Below are 20,463 nucleotides of genomic sequence, written 5' to 3'. Positions count from 1 at the left end.
GCCGCCGCAGGCACCTGCTTCCTTCGCTGATGCCAGGATGGCCCTGATTAGTGATATCAGCTGCTCAAACAGCTCTTTCTGCTGAACTAAGTCTTCCACCCTTAGCTGCCTTTCATGTTCCAGGAACTGCAAAGCAAGTGCCTGCTCCTGTGCTGAAAGCCTGTTCTCAAGCTGTGCAGCCAGCCTCAGCCTTTCTGCTTGCCTCTTGCCTCTTGCCATGCCTTTCCTCTAACCGTAAGTCCCTTTGTCTTTGGTACTGGACCTGCTTCTTGGCCCTCTTCAGAGCTTCAACCATAAGTTCATCACGGAAACACTTCCTCTTGGAACGGTCCATGAAGGTACATTGTGGGGAGGGAGGTTATGGGGGCATGGCATTGGGGGAAGGACTTGGGGGGGGTGGTGGCTCCTGATGAAATATGGGGAGGGAGATATATGGGGGCAGGGAAGTGAGGAGGGTTTGGGGGTGCTGATGAGGCGAGGGGAGGTCGGTGTATGGGGGCACGGCAGTGAGGAAGGTTTGGCGGTGCTGATGAGGGGAGGGGAGGTCGGTCTATGGGGCGGGGCAGGGCAGTGAGGAGGGTTTGGGGGTGCTGATGAGGGGAGGGGAGGTCAGTCTATGGGGGCAGGGCAGTAAGAAGGGTTTGGGGGTGCTGATGAGGCGAGGGGAGGTCGGTCTATGGGGGCAGGGCAGTGAGGAGGGTTTGGGGGTGCTGATGAGGCGAGGGGAGGTCGGTCTATGGGGGCAGGGCAGTGAGGAGGGTTTGGGGGTGCTGATGAGGCGAGGGGAGGTCGGTCTATGGGGCAGGGCAGTGAGGAGGGTTTGGGGGTGCTGATGAGGCGAGGGGAGGTCGGTCTATGGGGCAGGGCAGTGAGGAAGGTTTGGGGGTGCTGATGAGGCGAGGGGAGGTCGGTCTATGGGGCAGGGCAGTGAGGAAGCTTTGGGGGTGCTGATGAGGCGAGGGGAGGTCGGTCTATGGGGCAGGGCAGTGAGGAAGCTTTGGGGGTGCTGATGAGGGGAGGGGAGGTCGGTCTATGGGGCAGGGCAATGAGGAGGCTTTGGGGGTGCTGATGAGGGGAGGGGAGGTCGGTCTATGGGGGCAGGGCAATGAGGAGGGTTTGGGGGTGCTGAGGCGAGGGGTGGTCAGTCTATGGGGCAGGGCAGTGAGGAGGGTTTTGGGGTGCTGATGAGGCGAGGGGAGGTCGGTCTATGGGGCAGGGCAGTGAGGAGGGTTTGGGGGTGCTGAGGCAAGGGAAGGTCGGTCTATGGGGCAGGGCAGTGAGGAGGGTTTTGGGGTGCTGATGAGGCGAGGGGAGGTCGGTCTATGGGGGCACGGCAGTGAGGAGGGTTTGGGGGTGCTGAGGCGAGGGGAGGTCGGTCTATGGGGCAAGGCAGTGAGGAAGGTTTGGGGGTGCTGATGAGGGCAAGAGAGGTTAGTCTATGGGGGCAGGGCAGTGAGGAAGGTTTGGGGGTGCTGGGGAGGGGAGGGGAGGGGAGGTCGGTCTATGGGGCAGGGCAGTGAGGAGGGTTTGGGGGTGCTGGGGAGGGGAGGGGAGGTCCGTCTATGGGGGCAGGGCAGTGAGGAGGGTTTGGGGGTGCTGATGAGGCGAGGGGAGGTCGGTCTATGGGGCAGGGCAGTGAGGAGGGTTTGGGGGTGCTGATGAGGGGAGGGGAGGTCGGTCTATGGGGCAGGGCAGTGAGGAGGATTTGGGGGTGCTGGGGAGGGGAGGGGAGGTCGGTCTATGGGGGCAGGGCAGTGAGGAGGGTTTGGGGGTGCTGCTGAGGCGAGGGGAGGTCGGTCTACGGGGGCGGGGCAGTGAGGAGGGTTTGGGGGTGCTGCTGAGGCGAGGGGAGGTCGGTCTACGGGGGCGGGGCAGTGAGGAGGGTTTGGGGGTGCTGATGAGGCGAGGGGAGGTCGGTGTATGGGGCGGAGCAGTGAGGAAGGTTTGGGGGTGCTGATGAGGCGAGGGGAGGTCGGTCTATGGGGCAGGGCAGTGAGGAGGGTTTGGGGGTGCTGATGAGGCGAGGGGAGGTCGGTCTATGGGGCAGGGCAGTGAGGAGGGTTTGGGGGTGCTGAGGCAAGGGGAGGTCGGTCTATGGGGCAGGGCAGTGAGGAGGGTTTTGGGGTGCTGATGAGGCGAGGGGAGGTCGGTGTATGGGGGCACGGCAGTGAGGAGGGTTTGGGGGTGCTGAGGCAAGGGGAGGTCGGTCTATGGGGCAGGGCAGTGAGGAGGGTTTGGGGGTGCTGAGGCAAGGGGAGGTCGGTCTATGGGGCAGGGCAGTGAGGAAGGTTTTGGGGTGCTGATGAGGCGAGGGGAGGTCGGTGTATGGGGGCACGGCAGTGAGGAGGGTTTGGGGTGCTGAGGCGAGGGGAGGTCGGTCTATGGGGCAGGGCAGTGAGGAAGGTTTGGGGGTGCTGGGGAGGGGAGGGGAGATCGGTCTATGGGGCAGGGCAGTGAGGAGGGTTTGGGGGTGCTGGGGAGGGGAGGTCGGTCTATGGGGGCAGGGCAGTGAGGAGGGTTTGGGGGTGCTGATGAGGCGAGGGGAGGTCGGTCTATGGGGCAGGGCAGTGAGGAGGGTTTGGGGGTGCTGATGAGGGGAGGGGAGGGGAGGTCGGTCTATGGGGCAGGGCAGTGAGGAGGATTTGGGGGTGCTGGGGAGGGGAGGGGAGGTCGGTCTATGGGGGCAGGGCAGTGAGGAGGGTTTGGGGGTGCTGATGAGGCGAGGGGAGGTCGGTCTACGGGGGCGGGGCAGTGAGGAGGGTTTGAGGGTGCTGATGAGGCGAGGGGAGGTCGGTCTACGGGGGCGGGGCAGTGAGGAGGGTTTGGGGGTGCTGATGAGGCAAGGGAAGGTCGGTCTATGGGGGCGGGGCAGTAAGGAGGGTTTGGGGGTGCTGATGAGGCGAGGGGAGGTCAGTCTATGGGGCAGGGCAGTGAGGAGGGTTTGGGGGTGCTGATGAGGCGAGGGGAGGTCGGTCTATGGGGGCAGGGCAGTGAGGAGGGTTTGGGGTGCTGATGAGGCGAGGGGAGATCGGTCTATGGGGGCGGGGCAGTGAGGAGGGTTTGGGGGTGCTGATGAGGCGAGGGGAGGTCGGTCTATGGGGCGGGGCAGTGAGGAGGGTTTGGGGGTGCTGATGAGGAGGGGGAGGTCGGTCTATGGGGCAGGGCAGTGAGGAGGGTCTGGGGGTGCTGATGAGGCGAGGGGAGGTCGGTCTATGGGGCAGGGCAGTGAGGAGGGTTTGGGGGTGCTGATGAGGCGAGGGGAGGTCGGTCTATGGGGCAGGGCAGTGAGGAGGGTTTGGGGGTGCTGGGGAGGGGAAGGGAGGTCGGTCTATGGGGGCAGGGCAGTTTGGGGGTGCTGATGAGGCGAGGGGAGGTCGGTCTATGGGGCAGGGCAGTGAGGAGGGTTTGGGGTGCTGATGAGGAGAGGGGAGGTCGGTCTATGGGGGCGGGGCAGTGAGGAGGGTTTGGGGGTGCTGATGAGGCGAGGGGAGGTTGGTCTATGGGGCAGGGCAGTGAGGAGGGTTTGGGGGTGCTGATGAGGCGAGGGGAGGTCGGTGTATGGGGGCGGGGCAGTGAGGAGGGTTTGGGGGTGCTGATGAGGCGAGGGGAGGTCGGTGTATGGGGGCGGGGCAGTGAGGAGGGTTTGGGGGTGCTGATGAGGCGAGGGGAGGTCGGTGTATGGGGGCGGGGCAGTGAGGAGGGTTTGGGGGTGCTGATGAGGCGAGGGGAGGTCGGTGTATGGGGGCGGGGCAGTGAGGAGGGATTGGGGGTGCTGATGAGGCGAGGGGAGGTCGGTCTATGGGGGCAGGGCAATGAGGAGGGTTTGGGGGTGCTGATGAGGCGAGGGGAGGTCGGTGTATGGGGCAGGGCAATGAGGAGGGTTTGGGGGTGCTGATGAGGCGAGGGGAGGTCGGTATATAGGGGCGGGGCTGTAAGGAGGGTTTTGGGGTGCTGATGAGGCGAGGGGAGGTCGGTCTATGGGGGCACGGCAGTGAGGAGGGTTTGGGGGTGCTGAGGCGAGGGGAGGTCGGTCTATGGGGCAAGGCAGTGAGGAAGGTTTGGGGGTGCTGGGGAGGGGAGGGGAGGGGAGGTCGGTCTATGGGGCAGGGCAGTGAGGAGGGTTTGGGGGTGCTGGGGAGGGGAGGGGAGGTCCGTCTATGGGGGCAGGGCAGTGAGGAGGGTTTGGGGGTGCTGATGAGGCGAGGGGAGGTCGGTCTATGGGGCAGGGCAGTGAGGAGGGTTTGGGGGTGCTGATGAGGGGAGGGGAGGTCGGTCTATGGGGCAGGGCAGTGAGGAGGATTTGGGGGTGCTGGGGAGGGGAGGGGAGGTCGGTCTATGGGGGCAGGGCAGTGAGGAGGGTTTGGGGGTGCTGCTGAGGCGAGGGGAGGTCGGTCTACGGGGGCGGGGCAGTGAGGAGGGTTTGGGGGTGCTGCTGAGGCGAGGGGAGGTCGGTCTACGGGGGCGGGGCAGTGAGGAGGGTTTGGGGGTGCTGATGAGGCGAGGGGAGGTCGGTGTATGGGGCGGAGCAGTGAGGAAGGTTTGGGGGTGCTGATGAGGCGAGGGGAGGTCGGTCTATGGGGCAGGGCAGTGAGGAGGGTTTGGGGGTGCTGATGAGGCGAGGGGAGGTCGGTCTATGGGGCAGGGCAGTGAGGAGGGTTTGGGGGTGCTGAGGCAAGGGGAGGTCGGTCTATGGGGCAGGGCAGTGAGGAGGGTTTTGGGGTGCTGATGAGGCGAGGGGAGGTCGGTGTATGGGGGCACGGCAGTGAGGAGGGTTTGGGGGTGCTGAGGCAAGGGGAGGTCGGTCTATGGGGCAGGGCAGTGAGGAGGGTTTGGGGGTGCTGAGGCAAGGGGAGGTCGGTCTATGGGGCAGGGCAGTGAGGAGGGTTTTGGGGTGCTGATGAGGCGAGGGGAGGTCGGTGTATGGGGGCACGGCAGTGAGGAGGGTTTGGGGTGCTGAGGCGAGGGGAGGTCGGTCTATGGGGCAGGGCAGTGAGGAAGGTTTGGGGGTGCTGGGGAGGGGAGGGGAGATCGGTCTATGGGGCAGGGCAGTGAGGAGGGTTTGGGGGTGCTGGGGAGGGGAGGTCGGTCTATGGGGGCAGGGCAGTGAGGAGGGTTTGGGGGTGCTGATGAGGCGAGGGGAGGTCGGTCTATGGGGCAGGGCAGTGAGGAGGGTTTGGGGGTGCTGATGAGGGGAGGGGAGGGGAGGTCGGTCTATGGGGCAGGGCAGTGAGGAGGATTTGGGGGTGCTGGGGAGGGGAGGGGAGGTCGGTCTATGGGGGCAGGGCAGTGAGGAGGGTTTGGGGGTGCTGATGAGGCGAGGGGAGGTCGGTCTACGGGGGCGGGGCAGTGAGGAGGGTTTGAGGGTGCTGATGAGGCGAGGGGAGGTCGGTCTACGGGGGCGGGGCAGTGAGGAGGGTTTGGGGGTGCTGATGAGGCGAGGGAAGGTCGGTCTATGGGGGCGGGGCAGTAAGGAGGGTTTGGGGGTGCTGATGAGGAGAGGGGAGGTCGGTCTATGGGGCAGGGCAGTGAGGAGGGTCTGGGGGTGCTGATGAGGCGAGGGGAGGTCGGTCTATGGGGCAGGGCAGTGAGGAGGGTTTGGGGGTGCTGATGAGGCGAGGGGAGATCGGTCTATGGGGGCAGGGCAGTGAGGAGGGTTTGGGGTGCTGATGAGGCGAGGGGAGATCGGTCTATGGGGGCGGGGCAGTGAGGAGGGTTTGGGGGTGCTGATGAGGCGAGGGGAGGTCGGTCTATGGGGCGGGGCAGTGAGGAGGGTTTGGGGGTGCTGATGAGGAGAGGGGAGGTCGGTCTATGGGGCAGGGCAGTGAGGAGGGTCTGGGGGTGCTGATGAGGCGAGGGGAGGTCGGTCTATGGGGCAGGGCAGTGAGGAGGGTTTGGGGGTGCTGATGAGGCGAGGGGAGGTCGGTCTATGGGGCAGGGCAGTGAGGAGGGTTTGGGGGTGCTGGGGAGGGGAAGGGAGGTCGGTCTATGGGGGCAGGGCAGTTTGGGGGTGCTGATGAGGCGAGGGGAGGTCGGTCTATGGGGCAGGGCAGTGAGGAGGGTTTGGGGTGCTGATGAGGAGAGGGGAGGTCGGTCTATGGGGGCGGGGCAGTGAGGAGGGTTTGGGGGTGCTGATGAGGCGAGGGGAGGTCGGTCTATGGGGCAGGGCAGTGAGGAGGGTTTGGGGGTGCTGATGAGGCGAGGGGAGGTCGGTGTATGGGGGCGGGGCAGTGAGGAGGGTTTGGGGGTGCTGATGAGGCATGGGGAGGTCGGTGTATGGGGGCGGGGCAGTGAGGAGGGTTTGGGGGTGCTGATGAGGCGAGGGGAGGTCGGTGTATGGGGGCGGGGCAGTGAGGAGGGTTTGGGGGTGCTGATGAGGCGAGGGGAGGTCGGTGTATGGGGGCGGGGCAGTGAGGAGGGTTTGGGGGTGCTGATGAGGCGAGGGGAGGTCGGTGTATGGGGGCGGGGCAGTGAGGAGGGTTTGGGGGTGCTGATGAGGCGAGGGGAGGTCGGTGTATGGGGGCGGGGCAGTGAGGAGGGATTGGGGGTGCTGATGAGGCGAGGGGAGGTCGGTCTATGGGGGCAGGGCAATGAGGAGGGTTTGGGGGTGCTGATGAGGCGAGGGGAGGTCGGTGTATGGGGCAGGGCAATGAGGAGGGTTTGGGGGTGCTGATGAGGCGAGGGGAGGTCGGTATATAGGGGCGGGGCTGTAAGGAGGGTTTGGGGGTGCTGATGAGGCGAGGGGAGGTCGGTCTATGGGGGCGGGGCAGTGAGGAGGGTTTGGGGGTGCTGATGAGGCGAGGGGAGGTCGGTCTATGGGGTGGGGCAGTGAGGAGGGTTTGGGGGTGATGAGACGAGGGGAGGTCGGTCTATGGGGGCAGGGCAGTGAGGAGGGTTAGTGGGTGCTGATGAGGCGAGGGGAGGTCGGTCTACGGGGGCGGGGCAGTGAGGAGGGTTTGGGGGTGCTGCTGAGGCGAGGGGAGGTCGGTCTACGGGGGCGGGGCAGTGAGGAGGGTTTGGGGGTGCTGATGAGGCGAGGGGAGGTCGGTGTATGGGGCGGAGCAGTGAGGAAGGTTTGGGGGTGCTGATGAGGCGAGGGGAGGTCGGTCTATGGGGCAGGGCAGTGAGGAGGGTTTGGGGGTGCTGATGAGGCGAGGGGAGGTCGGTCTATGGGGCAGGGCAGTGAGGAGGGTTTGGGGGTGCTGAGGCAAGGGGAGGTCGGTCTATGGGGCAGGGCAGTGAGGAGGGTTTTGGGGTGCTGATGAGGCGAGGGGAGGTCGGTGTATGGGGGCACGGCAGTGAGGAGGGTTTGGGGGTGCTGAGGCAAGGGGAGGTCGGTCTATGGGGCAGGGCAGTGAGGAGGGTTTGGGGGTGCTGAGGCAAGGGGAGGTCGGTCTATGGGGCAGGGCAGTGAGGAGGGTTTTGGGGTGCTGATGAGGCGAGGGGAGGTCGGTGTATGGGGGCACGGCAGTGAGGAGGGTTTGGGGTGCTGAGGCGAGGGGAGGTCGGTCTATGGGGCAGGGCAGTGAGGAAGGTTTGGGGGTGCTGGGGAGGGGAGGGGAGATCGGTCTATGGGGCAGGGCAGTGAGGAGGGTTTGGGGGTGCTGGGGAGGGGAGGTCGGTCTATGGGGGCAGGGCAGTGAGGAGGGTTTGGGGGTGCTGATGAGGCGAGGGGAGGTCGGTCTATGGGGCAGGGCAGTGAGGAGGGTTTGGGGGTGCTGATGAGGGGAGGGGAGGGGAGGTCGGTCTATGGGGCAGGGCAGTGAGGAGGATTTGGGGGTGCTGGGGAGGGGAGGGGAGGTCGGTCTATGGGGGCAGGGCAGTGAGGAGGGTTTGGGGGTGCTGATGAGGCGAGGGGAGGTCGGTCTACGGGGGCGGGGCAGTGAGGAGGGTTTGAGGGTGCTGATGAGGCGAGGGGAGGTCGGTCTACGGGGGCGGGGCAGTGAGGAGGGTTTGGGGGTGCTGATGAGGCGAGGGAAGGTCGGTCTATGGGGGCGGGGCAGTAAGGAGGGTTTGGGGGTGCTGATGAGGAGAGGGGAGGTCGGTCTATGGGGCAGGGCAGTGAGGAGGGTCTGGGGGTGCTGATGAGGCGAGGGGAGGTCGGTCTATGGGGCAGGGCAGTGAGGAGGGTTTGGGGGTGCTGATGAGGCGAGGGGAGATCGGTCTATGGGGGCAGGGCAGTGAGGAGGGTTTGGGGTGCTGATGAGGCGAGGGGAGATCGGTCTATGGGGGCGGGGCAGTGAGGAGGGTTTGGGGGTGCTGATGAGGCGAGGGGAGGTCGGTCTATGGGGCGGGGCAGTGAGGAGGGTTTGGGGGTGCTGATGAGGAGAGGGGAGGTCGGTCTATGGGGCAGGGCAGTGAGGAGGGTCTGGGGGTGCTGATGAGGCGAGGGGAGGTCGGTCTATGGGGCAGGGCAGTGAGGAGGGTTTGGGGGTGCTGATGAGGCGAGGGGAGGTCGGTCTATGGGGCAGGGCAGTGAGGAGGGTTTGGGGGTGCTGGGGAGGGGAAGGGAGGTCGGTCTATGGGGGCAGGGCAGTTTGGGGGTGCTGATGAGGCGAGGGGAGGTCGGTCTATGGGGCAGGGCAGTGAGGAGGGTTTGGGGTGCTGATGAGGAGAGGGGAGGTCGGTCTATGGGGGCGGGGCAGTGAGGAGGGTTTGGGGGTGCTGATGAGGCGAGGGGAGGTCGGTCTATGGGGCAGGGCAGTGAGGAGGGTTTGGGGGTGCTGATGAGGCGAGGGGAGGTCGGTGTATGGGGGCGGGGCAGTGAGGAGGGTTTGGGGGTGCTGATGAGGCATGGGGAGGTCGGTGTATGGGGGCGGGGCAGTGAGGAGGGTTTGGGGGTGCTGATGAGGCGAGGGGAGGTCGGTGTATGGGGGCGGGGCAGTGAGGAGGGTTTGGGGGTGCTGATGAGGCGAGGGGAGGTCGGTGTATGGGGGCGGGGCAGTGAGGAGGGTTTGGGGGTGCTGATGAGGCGAGGGGAGGTCGGTGTATGGGGGCGGGGCAGTGAGGAGGGTTTGGGGGTGCTGATGAGGCGAGGGGAGGTCGGTGTATGGGGGCGGGGCAGTGAGGAGGGATTGGGGGTGCTGATGAGGCGAGGGGAGGTCGGTCTATGGGGGCAGGGCAATGAGGAGGGTTTGGGGGTGCTGATGAGGCGAGGGGAGGTCGGTGTATGGGGCAGGGCAATGAGGAGGGTTTGGGGGTGCTGATGAGGCGAGGGGAGGTCGGTATATAGGGGCGGGGCTGTAAGGAGGGTTTGGGGGTGCTGATGAGGCGAGGGGAGGTCGGTCTATGGGGGCGGGGCAGTGAGGAGGGTTTGGGGGTGCTGATGAGGCGAGGGGAGGTCGGTCTATGGGGTGGGGCAGTGAGGAGGGTTTGGGGGTGATGAGACGAGGGGAGGTCGGTCTATGGGGGCAGGGCAGTGAGGAGGGTTAGTGGGTGCTGATGAGGCGAGGGGAGGTCGGTCTATGGGGGCGGGGCAGTGAGGAGGGTTTGGGGTGCTGATGAGGCGAGGGGAGGTCGGTGTATGGGGCAGGGCAGTGAGGAGGGTTTGGGGGTGCTGATGAGGGGAGGTCGGTGTATGGGGACAGGGCAGTGAGGAGGGTTTGGGGGTGCTGATGAAGCGAGGGGAGGTCGGTCTATGGGGCAGGGCAGTGAGGAGGGTTTGGGGGTGCTGGGGAGGGGAGGTCGGTCTATGGGGGCAGGGCAGTGAGGAGGGTTTGGGGGTGCTGATGAGGCGAGGGGAGGTCGGTCTATGGGGCAGGGCAGTGAGGAGGGTTTGGGGTGCTGATGAGGAGAGGGGAGGTCGGTCTATGGGGGCGGGGCAGTGAGGAGGGTTTGGGGGTGCTGATGAGGCGAGGGGAGGTCGGTCTATGGGGCAGGGCAGTGAGGAGGGTTTGGGGGTGCTGATGAGGCGAGGGGAGGTCGGTGTATGGGGGCGGGGCAGTGAGGAGGGTTTGGGGGTGCTGATGAGGCATGGGGAGGTCGGTGTATGGGGGCGGGGCAGTGAGGAGGGTTTGGGGGTGCTGATGAGGCGAGGGGAGGTCGGTGTATGGGGGCGGGGCAGTGAGGAGGGTTTGGGGGTGCTGATGAGGCGAGGGGAGGTCGGTGTATGGGGGCGGGGCAGTGAGGAGGGTTTGGGGGTGCTGATGAGGCGAGGGGAGGTCGGTGTATGGGGGCGGGGCAGTGAGGAGGGATTGGGGGTGCTGATGAGGCGAGGGGAGGTCGGTCTATGGGGGCAGGGCAATGAGGAGGGTTTGGGGGTGCTGATGAGGCGAGGGGAGGTCGGTGTATGGGGCAGGGCAATGAGGAGGGTTTGGGGGTGCTGATGAGGCGAGGGGAGGTCGGTATATAGGGGCGGGGCTGTAAGGAGGGTTTGGGGGTGCTGATGAGGCGAGGGGAGGTCGGTCTATGGGGGCGGGGCAGTGAGGAGGGTTTGGGGGTGCTGATGAGGCGAGGGGAGGTCGGTCTATGGGGTGGGGCAGTGAGGAGGGTTTGGGGGTGATGAGACGAGGGGAGGTCGGTCTATGGGGGCAGGGCAGTGAGGAGGGTTAGTGGGTGCTGATGAGGCGAGGGGAGGTCGGTCTATGGGGGCGGGGCAGTGAGGAGGGTTTGGGGTGCTGATGAGGCGAGGGGAGGTCGGTGTATGGGGCAGGGCAGTGAGGAGGGTTTGGGGGTGCTGATGAGGGGAGGTCGGTGTATGGGGACAGGGCAGTGAGGAGGGTTTGGGGGTGCTGATGAAGCGAGGGGAGGTCGGTCTATGGGGCAGGGCAGTGAGGAGGGTTTGGGGGTGCTGGGGAGGGGAGGTCGGTCTATGGGGGCAGGGCAGTGAGGAGGGTTTGGGGGTGCTGATGAGGCGAGGGGAGGTCGGTCTATGGGGCAGGGCAGTGAGGAGGGTTTGGGGTGCTGATGAGGAGAGGGGAGGTCGGTCTATGGGGGCGGGGCAGTGAGGAGGGTTTGGGGGTGCTGATGAGGCGAGGGGAGGTCGGTCTATGGGGCAGGGCAGTGAGGAGGGTTTGGGGGTGCTGATGAGGCGAGGGGAGGTCGGTGTATGGGGGCGGGGCAGTGAGGAGGGTTTGGGGGTGCTGATGAGGCATGGGGAGGTCGGTGTATGGGGGCGGGGCAGTGAGGAGGGTTTGGGGGTGCTGATGAGGCGAGGGGAGGTCGGTGTATGGGGGCGGGGCAGTGAGGAGGGTTTGGGGGTGCTGATGAGGCGAGGGGAGGTCGGTGTATGGGGGCGGGGCAGTGAGGAGGGTTTGGGGGTGCTGATGAGGCGAGGGGAGGTCGGTGTATGGGGGCGGGGCAGTGAGGAGGGTTTGGGGGTGCTGATGAGGCGAGGGGAGGTCGGTGTATGGGGGCGGGGCAGTGAGGAGGGATTGGGGGTGCTGATGAGGCGAGGGGAGGTCGGTCTATGGGGGCAGGGCAATGAGGAGGGTTTGGGGGTGCTGATGAGGCGAGGGGAGGTCGGTGTATGGGGCAGGGCAATGAGGAGGGTTTGGGGGTGCTGATGAGGCGAGGGGAGGTCGGTATATAGGGGCGGGGCTGTAAGGAGGGTTTGGGGGTGCTGATGAGGCGAGGGGAGGTCGGTCTATGGGGGCGGGGCAGTGAGGAGGGTTTGGGGGTGCTGATGAGGCGAGGGGAGGTCGGTCTATGGGGTGGGGCAGTGAGGAGGGTTTGGGGGTGATGAGACGAGAGGAGGTCGGTCTATGGGGGCAGGGCAGTGAGGAGGGTTAGTGGGTGCTGATGAGGCGAGGGGAGGTCGGTCTATGGGGGCGGGGCAGTGAGGAGGGTTTGGGGTGCTGATGAGGCGAGGGGAGGTCGGTGTATGGGGCAGGGCAGTGAGGAGGGTTTGGGGGTGCTGATGAGGGGAGGTCGGTGTATGGGGACAGGGCAGTGAGGAGGGTTTGGGGGTGCTGATGAAGCGAGGGGAGGTCGGTCTATGGGGCAGGGCAGTGAGGAGGGTTTGGGGGTGCTGGGGAGGGGAGGTCGGTCTATGGGGGCAGGGCAGTGAGGAGGGTTTGGGGGTGCTGATGAGGCGAGGGGAGGTCGGTCTATGGGGCAGGGCAGTGAGGAGGGTTTGGGGGTGCTGATGAGGAGAGGGGAGGTCGGTCTATGGGGCAGGGCAGTGAGGAGGGTCTGGGGGTGCTGATGAGGCGAGGGGAGGTCGGTCTATGGGGCAGGGCAGTGAGGAGGGTTTGGGGGTGCTGATGAGGCGAGGGGAGGTCGGTCTATGGGGCAGGGCAGTGAGGAGGGTTTGGGGGTGCTGGGGAGGGGAAGGGAGGTCGGTCTATGGGGGCAGGGCAGTTTGGGGGTGCTGATGAGGCGAGGGGAGGTCGGTCTATGGGGCAGGGCAGTGAGGAGGGTTTGGGGTGCTGATGAGGAGAGGGGAGGTCGGTCTATGGGGGCGGGGCAGTGAGGAGGGTTTGGGGGTGCTGATGAGGCGAGGGGAGGTCGGTCTATGGGGCAGGGCAGTGAGGAGGGTTTGGGGGTGCTGATGAGGCGAGGGGAGGTCGGTGTATGGGGGCGGGGCAGTGAGGAGGGTTTGGGGGTGCTGATGAGGCATGGGGAGGTCGGTGTATGGGGGCGGGGCAGTGAGGAGGGTTTGGGGGTGCTGATGAGGCGAGGGGAGGTCGGTGTATGGGGGCGGGGCAGTGAGGAGGGTTTGGGGGTGCTGATGAGGCGAGGGGAGGTCGGTGTATGGGGGCGGGGCAGTGAGGAGGGTTTGGGGGTGCTGATGAGGCGAGGGGAGGTCGGTGTATGGGGGCGGGGCAGTGAGGAGGGTTTGGGGGTGCTGATGAGGCGAGGGGAGGTCGGTGTATGGGGGCGGGGCAGTGAGGAGGGATTGGGGGTGCTGATGAGGCGAGGGGAGGTCGGTCTATGGGGGCAGGGCAATGAGGAGGGTTTGGGGGTGCTGATGAGGCGAGGGGAGGTCGGTGTATGGGGCAGGGCAATGAGGAGGGTTTGGGGGTGCTGATGAGGCGAGGGGAGGTCGGTATATAGGGGCGGGGCTGTAAGGAGGGTTTGGGGGTGCTGATGAGGCGAGGGGAGGTCGGTCTATGGGGGCGGGGCAGTGAGGAGGGTTTGGGGGTGCTGATGAGGCGAGGGGAGGTCGGTCTATGGGGTGGGGCAGTGAGGAGGGTTTGGGGGTGATGAGACGAGGGGAGGTCGGTCTATGGGGGCAGGGCAGTGAGGAGGGTTAGTGGGTGCTGATGAGGCGAGGGGAGGTCGGTCTATGGGGGCGGGGCAGTGAGGAGGGTTTGGGGTGCTGATGAGGCGAGGGGAGGTCGGTGTATGGGGCAGGGCAGTGAGGAGGGTTTGGGGGTGCTGATGAGGGGAGGTCGGTGTATGGGGACAGGGCAGTGAGGAGGGTTTGGGGGTGCTGATGAAGCGAGGGGAGGTCGGTCTATGGGGCAGGGCAGTGAGGAGGGTTTGGGGGTGCTGGGGAGGGGAGGTCGGTCTATGGGGGCAGGGCAGTGAGGAGGGTTTGGGGGTGCTGATGAGGCGAGGGGAGGTCGGTCTATGGGGCAGGGCAGTGAGGAGGGTTTGGGGTGCTGATGAGGAGAGGGGAGGTCGGTCTATGGGGGCGGGGCAGTGAGGAGGGTTTGGGGGTGCTGATGAGGCGAGGGGAGGTCGGTCTATGGGGCAGGGCAGTGAGGAGGGTTTGGGGGTGCTGATGAGGCGAGGGGAGGTCGGTGTATGGGGGCGGGGCAGTGAGGAGGGTTTGGGGGTGCTGATGAGGCATGGGGAGGTCGGTGTATGGGGGCGGGGCAGTGAGGAGGGTTTGGGGGTGCTGATGAGGCGAGGGGAGGTCGGTGTATGGGGGCGGGGCAGTGAGGAGGGTTTGGGGGTGCTGATGAGGCGAGGGGAGGTCGGTGTATGGGGGCGGGGCAGTGAGGAGGGTTTGGGGGTGCTGATGAGGCGAGGGGAGGTCGGTGTATGGGGGCGGGGCAGTGAGGAGGGTTTGGGGGTGCTGATGAGGCGAGGGGAGGTCGGTGTATGGGGGCGGGGCAGTGAGGAGGGATTGGGGGTGCTGATGAGGCGAGGGGAGGTCGGTCTATGGGGGCAGGGCAATGAGGAGGGTTTGGGGGTGCTGATGAGGCGAGGGGAGGTCGGTGTATGGGGCAGGGCAATGAGGAGGGTTTGGGGGTGCTGATGAGGCGAGGGGAGGTCGGTATATAGGGGCGGGGCTGTAAGGAGGGTTTGGGGGTGCTGATGAGGCGAGGGGAGGTCGGTCTATGGGGGCGGGGCAGTGAGGAGGGTTTGGGGGTGCTGATGAGGCGAGGGGAGGTCGGTCTATGGGGTGGGGCAGTGAGGAGGGTTTGGGGGTGATGAGACGAGGGGAGGTCGGTCTATGGGGGCAGGGCAGTGAGGAGGGTTAGTGGGTGCTGATGAGGCGAGGGGAGGTCGGTCTATGGGGGCGGGGCAGTGAGGAGGGTTTGGGGTGCTGATGAGGCGAGGGGAGGTCGGTGTATGGGGCAGGGCAGTGAGGAGGGTTTGGGGGTGCTGATGAGGGGAGGTCGGTGTATGGGGACAGGGCAGTGAGGAGGGTTTGGGGGTGCTGATGAAGCGAGGGGAGGTCGGTCTATGGGGCAGGGCAGTGAGGAGGGTTTGGGGGTGCTGGGGAGGGGAGGTCGGTCTATGGGGGCAGGGCAGTGAGGAGGGTTTGGGGGTGCTGATGAGGCGAGGGGAGGTCGGTCTATGGGGCAGGGCAGTGAGGAGGGTTTGGGGTGCTGATGAGGAGAGGGGAGGTCGGTCTATGGGGGCGGGGCAGTGAGGAGGGTTTGGGGGTGCTGATGAGGCGAGGGGAGGTCGGTCTATGGGGCAGGGCAGTGAGGAGGGTTTGGGGGTGCTGATGAGGCGAGGGGAGGTCGGTGTATGGGGGCGGGGCAGTGAGGAGGGTTTGGGGGTGCTGATGAGGCATGGGGAGGTCGGTGTATGGGGGCGGGGCAGTGAGGAGGGTTTGGGGGTGCTGATGAGGCGAGGGGAGGTCGGTGTATGGGGGCGGGGCAGTGAGGAGGGTTTGGGGGTGCTGATGAGGCGAGGGGAGGTCGGTGTATGGGGGCGGGGCAGTGAGGAGGGTTTGGGGGTGCTGATGAGGCGAGGGGAGGTCGGTGTATGGGGGCGGGGCAGTGAGGAGGGTTTGGGGGTGCTGATGAGGCGAGGGGAGGTCGGTGTATGGGGGCGGGGCAGTGAGGAGGGATTGGGGGTGCTGATGAGGCGAGGGGAGGTCGGTCTATGGGGGCAGGGCAATGAGGAGGGTTTGGGGGTGCTGATGAGGCGAGGGGAGGTCGGTGTATGGGGCAGGGCAATGAGGAGGGTTTGGGGGTGCTGATGAGGCGAGGGGAGGTCGGTATATAGGGGCGGGGCTGTAAGGAGGGTTTGGGGGTGCTGATGAGGCGAGGGGAGGTCGGTCTATGGGGGCGGGGCAGTGAGGAGGGTTTGGGGGTGCTGATGAGGCGAGGGGAGGTCGGTCTATGGGGTGGGGCAGTGAGGAGGGTTTGGGGGTGATGAGACGAGGGGAGGTCGGTCTATGGGGGCAGGGCAGTGAGGAGGGTTAGTGGGTGCTGATGAGGCGAGGGGAGGTCGGTCTATGGGGGCGGGGCAGTGAGGAGGGTTTGGGGTGCTGATGAGGCGAGGGGAGGTCGGTCTATGGGGCAGGGCAGTGAGGAGGGTTTGGGGGTGCTGATGAGGCGAGGGGAGGTCGGTCTATGGGGAGGGGCAATGAGGAGGGTTTGGGGGTGCTGATGAGGCGAGGGGAGGTCGGTGTATGGGGCAGGGCAGTGAGGAGGGTTTGGGGGTGCTGATGAGGCGAGGGGAGGTCGGTCTATGGGGCAGGGCAGTGAGGAGGGTTTGGGGGTGCTGATGAAGCGAGGGGAGGTCGGTCTATGGGGGCAGGGCAGTGAGGAGGGTTTGGGGGTACTGATGAGGCGAGGGGAGGTCGGTCTATGGGGGCGGGGCAGTGAGGAGGGTTTGGGGGTGCTGATGAGGCGAGGGGAGGTCGGTCTATGGGGCAGGGCAGTGAGGAGGGTTTGGGGGTGCTGATGAGGCGAGGGGAGGTCGGTCTATGGGGGCGGGGCAGTGAGGAGGGTTTGGGGGTGCTGAGGCGAGGGGAGGTCGGTCTATGGGGCAGGGCAGTGAGGAGGGTTTGGGGGTGCTGAGGCGAGGGGAGGTCGGTCTATGGGGGCGGGGCAGTGAGGAGGGTTTGGGGGTGCTGAGGCGAGGGGAGGTCGGTCTATGGGGGCGGGGCAGTGAGGAGGGTTTGGGGGTGCTGATGAGGAGAGGGGAGGTCGGTCTATGGGGCAGGGCAGTGAGAAGGGTTTGGGGGTGCTGATGAGGCGAGGGGAGGTCGGTCTATGGGGCAGGGCAGTGAGGAGGGTTTGGGGGTGCTGAGGCGAGGGGAGGTCGGTCTATGGGGGCGGGGCAGTGAGGAGGGTTAGTGGGTGCTGATGAGGCGAGGGGAGGTCGGTCTATGGGGGCGGGGCAGTGAGGAGGGTTTGGGGTGCTGATGAGGCGAGGGGAGGTCGGTCTATGGGGCAGGGCAGTGAGGAGGGTTTGGGGGTGCTGATGAGGCGAGGGGAGGTCGGTCTATGGGGAGGGGCAATGAGGAGGGTTTGGGGGTGCTGATGAGGCGAGGGGAGGTCGGTGTATGGGGCAGGGCAGTGAGGAGGGTTTGGGGGTGCTGATGAGGCGAGGGGAGGTCGGTCTATGGGGCAGGGCAGTGAGGAGGGTTTGGGGGTGCTGATGAAGCGAGGGGAGGTCGGTCTATGGGGGCAGGGCAGTGAGGAGGGTTTGGGGGTACTGATGAGGCGAGGGGAGGTCGGTCTATGGGGGCGGGGCAGTGAGGAGGGTTTGGGGGTGCTGATGAGGCGAGGGGAGGTCGGTCTATGGGGTGGGGCAGTGAGGAGGGTTTGGGGGTGATGAGACGAGGGGAGGTCGGTCTATGGGGGCAGGGCAGTGAGGAGGGTTAGTGGGTGCTGATGAGGCGAGGGGAGGTCGGTCTATGGGGGCGGGGCAGTGAGGAGGGTTTGGGGTGCTGATGAGGCGAGGGGAGGTCGGTCTATGGGGCAGGGCAGTGAGGAGGGTTTGGGGGTGCTGATGAGGCGAGGGGAGGTCGGTCTATGGGGAGGGGCAATGAGGAGGGTTTGGGGGTGCTGATGAGGCGAGGGGAGGTCGGTGTATGGGGCAGGGCAGTGAGGAGGGTTTGGGGGTGCTGATGAGGCGAGGGGAGGTCGGTCTATGGGGCAGGGCAGTGAGGAGGGTTTGGGGGTGCTGATGAAGCGAGGGGAGGTCGGTCTATGGGGGCAGGGCAGTGAGGAGGGTTTGGGGGTACTGATGAGGCGAGGGGAGGTCGGTCTATGGGGGCGGGGCAGTGAGGAGGGTTTGGGGGTGCTGATGAGGCGAGGGGAGGTCGGTCTATGGGGCAGGGCAGTGAGGAGGGTTTGGGGGTGCTGATGAGGCGAGGGGAGGTCGGTCTATGGGGGCGGGGCAGTGAGGAGGGTTTGGGGGTGCTGAGGCGAGGGGAGGTCGGTCTATGGGGCAGGGCAGTGAGGAGGGTTTGGGGGTGCTGAGGCGAGGGGAGGTCGGTCTATGGGGGCGGGGCAGTGAGGAGGGTTTGGGGGTGCTGAGGCGAGGGGAGGTCGGTCTATGGGGGCGGGGCAGTGAGGAGGGTTTGGGGGTGCTGATGAGGAGAGGGGAGGTCGGTCTATGGGGCAGGGCAGTGAGAAGGGTTTGGGGGTGCTGATGAGGCGAGGGGAGGTCGGTCTATGGGGCAGGGCAGTGAGGAGGGTTTGGGGGTGCTGAGGCGAGGGGAGGTCGGTCTATGGGGGCGGGGCAGTGAGGAGGGTTAGTGGGTGCTGATGAGGCGAGGGGAGGTCGGTCTATGGGGGCGGGGCAGTGAGGAGGGTTTGGGGTGCTGATGAGGCGAGGGGAGGTCGGTCTATGGGGCAGGGCAGTGAGGAGGGTTTGGGGGTGCTGATGAGGCGAGGGGAGGTCGGTCTATGGGGAGGGGCAATGAGGAGGGTTTGGGGGTGCTGATGAGGCGAGGGGAGGTCGGTGTATGGGGCAGGGCAGTGAGGAGGGTTTGGGGGTGCTGATGAGGCGAGGGGAGGTCGGTCTATGGGGCAGGGCAGTGAGGAGGGTTTGGGGGTGCTGATGAAGCGAGGGGAGGTCGGTCTATGGGGGCAGGGCAGTGAGGAGGGTTTGGGGGTACTGATGAGGCGAGGGGAGGTCGGTCTATGGGGGCGGGGCAGTGAGGAGGGTTTGGGGGTGCTGATGAGGCGAGGGGAGGTCGGTCTATGGGGCAGGGCAGTGAGGAGGGTTTGGGGGTGCTGATGAGGCGAGGGGAGGTCGGTCTATGGGGGCGGGGCAGTGAGGAGGGTTTGGGGGTGCTGAGGCGAGGGGAGGTCGGTCTATGGGGCAGGGCAGTGAGGAGGGTTTGGGGGTGCTGAGGCGAGGGGAGGTCGGTCTATGGGGGCGGGGCAGTGAGGAGGGTTTGGGGGTGCTGAGGCGAGGGGAGGTCGGTCTATGGGGGCGGGGCAGTGAGGAGGGTTTGGGGGTGCTGATGAGGAGAGGGGAGGTCGGTCTATGGGGCAGGGCAGTGAGAAGGGTTTGGGGGTGCTGATGAGGCGAGGGGAGGTCGGTCTATGGGGCAGGGCAGTGAGGAGGGTTTAGGGGTGCTGATGAGGCGAGGGGCACTGGGGGAAGGGCTCTGGGGTGGCGGGGCCGGGGACTCCCAAGGCAGAGCGTCCGGCGCTGCGAGCCGGCACTTCCTCCCCCCGCCCCGCTCTTACCCTGCGGCCGCTCGCGAAGGGCCGCCGGCGCGGGGCCGGGCTGGCTACGGAGGAGCCGTAGCGCGACCAGGCCGGAGGCGACGGCGCCCAGCGCAGCCCCACAGACGAAGCCGCCCAGGAAGCGGCACTTGGCGAAGCGGGCGCCCGAAGTGTCCGCCATGGCCCGGCCGGGGGAAGGAGGCGGCGGCTCCCGCTCAGCGCTGCCCCCTGCAGGCCGGCCGGGGTGAGGAGCGGAGCCGCCGGCCAGCCCCAGCCTGCAGGGGTCCGGGAACCGCGGCGCTGGGGACCGGGCATGAGGCCCGGGGCTCCCCACTACCCGCAGGCTGCTGCTGGGGAGTAAAGGCCCCTCCGTTTGCAGCCTAACCCAGCTGCGGAGAGAGGCGGGAGGAACAAGCTGGGAAAGTGTTACAGCTGCGCCGGGGGGCTAAATACCTTGGTTGAGTTTGCTGCAGATAATCTCATGGAGGAGATTGGAAATAATAAATCATAAATGTTTCACCGTGAGAGTAATGAACGCTGGGACCAAGCCACCCGCGCTCATGGGGGATTTTCCAGCAGCGGCAATTTTTACATTAAGAATCGCTTATTTTTTTTCTAAAAGATCTGCTGTGGGGTTTAGGTACGGAAGGGCTCTAGCGTGTGTTATACAGGAGGTCAAAGGAGATGATCGCAAGGGTTGCTTCTAGGCTTGGACTCTGTTATTCTGATCTGCACCATCACCCTTGCTGCTACCCCGCGCAGAGCCAGTTTCTGTTCAGTAAAACACAGTCTTCAGCTCATAAATTTAGTCTTTAACTGATCTGGGTAACCCCGTGAGACCAAGTAAAGAATTATGCTTAAGAAAAAATGAGGCAAAGCAGAGGCCAGCTGCCAGGCTCTGCTATACAGAGGTTTACCTGCAAAGATTTCCATTTTGTTTAAGATTTTTCAACTGCACCTATTAACATCTAAGTACTTTCCCAAAGTACCAACTGACTTATGGCAGTTAAGTTATATCCTCACCCTCTCCTCCACCCCCCAGAAGGAGTAAATTACATGAGAAAGTATGGGCATTTTCCAAAGATGCTAATAATTAGAGTTCCTGTGTAGAAAAGTACATGGGAGCTGCGATCATCTTTAGATCCTGTAGTAATGAGTTCTAAAGTCTTAGGCCCCATGTGAGAAGCACCCTGGCTCAGGGGTTGTCTACACGACAAAATTAGATAGGTCAACCTACTGCCACTGCAGTAATTCAAGCGGCTGTTGGTATCTACATTACCCTCCTTCACTGGTGGAGTGCATCCTCACCACCAACTGAAGTGGGGCATTGTAGGGCACTGACAGCCATGCAGGACTCACAACTGGAGCCCCCCCACACACACACCCTGAGGTTACAGCCCCAGCTGTGAACCCAGCCCACTCAATTTCACAGCAGGGAGCCTACCAGCCTTGAAATAGACCAGGGGTTCTTATACTAGAGGTCAGGACCCCTCAGGGGGTCATGAGGCTATTACACGGGGGGTGGTGAGCTGTCAACCTCCACCCCAAACCCTGCTTGCCTCCAGCATTTATAATGGTGTTAAATATATTAATAAGTGTGTTTAATTTATTAGGGGGATCACACTCAGTCTTGCTGTGTGGAAGGGGTCACCAGTAAAAAAGTTTGAAACCCACTGAAATAGACATTCTTGCTATTGGCTCT

General features: G+C 65.2%; 1 protein-coding gene across 1 annotated transcript in view; it reads right to left on the bottom strand.

Moving 5' to 3' along the window:
• EXOG (exo/endonuclease G) overlaps positions 1–18,942 on the bottom strand; it is a 51,570-nt gene extending 32,628 nt beyond the window's left edge. Inside the window, exon 1 of the mRNA XM_065399955.1 lies at positions 18,783–18,942. Coding sequence (XP_065256027.1) covers positions 18,783–18,942 — 160 coding nt within the window. The remainder of the gene's footprint in view (positions 1–18,782) is intronic.
• Between the last annotated feature and the right edge of the window lie 1,521 nt (positions 18,943–20,463).

Source organism: Emys orbicularis, chromosome 2 (assembly GCF_028017835.1).
Source record: "Emys orbicularis isolate rEmyOrb1 chromosome 2, rEmyOrb1.hap1, whole genome shotgun sequence".
NCBI classification, from domain to species: Eukaryota; Metazoa; Chordata; order Testudines; family Emydidae; genus Emys; species Emys orbicularis.
The sequence above is the reverse complement of the archived record's forward strand: the minus strand, read 5'-3'. Positions and strand labels throughout refer to the sequence as shown.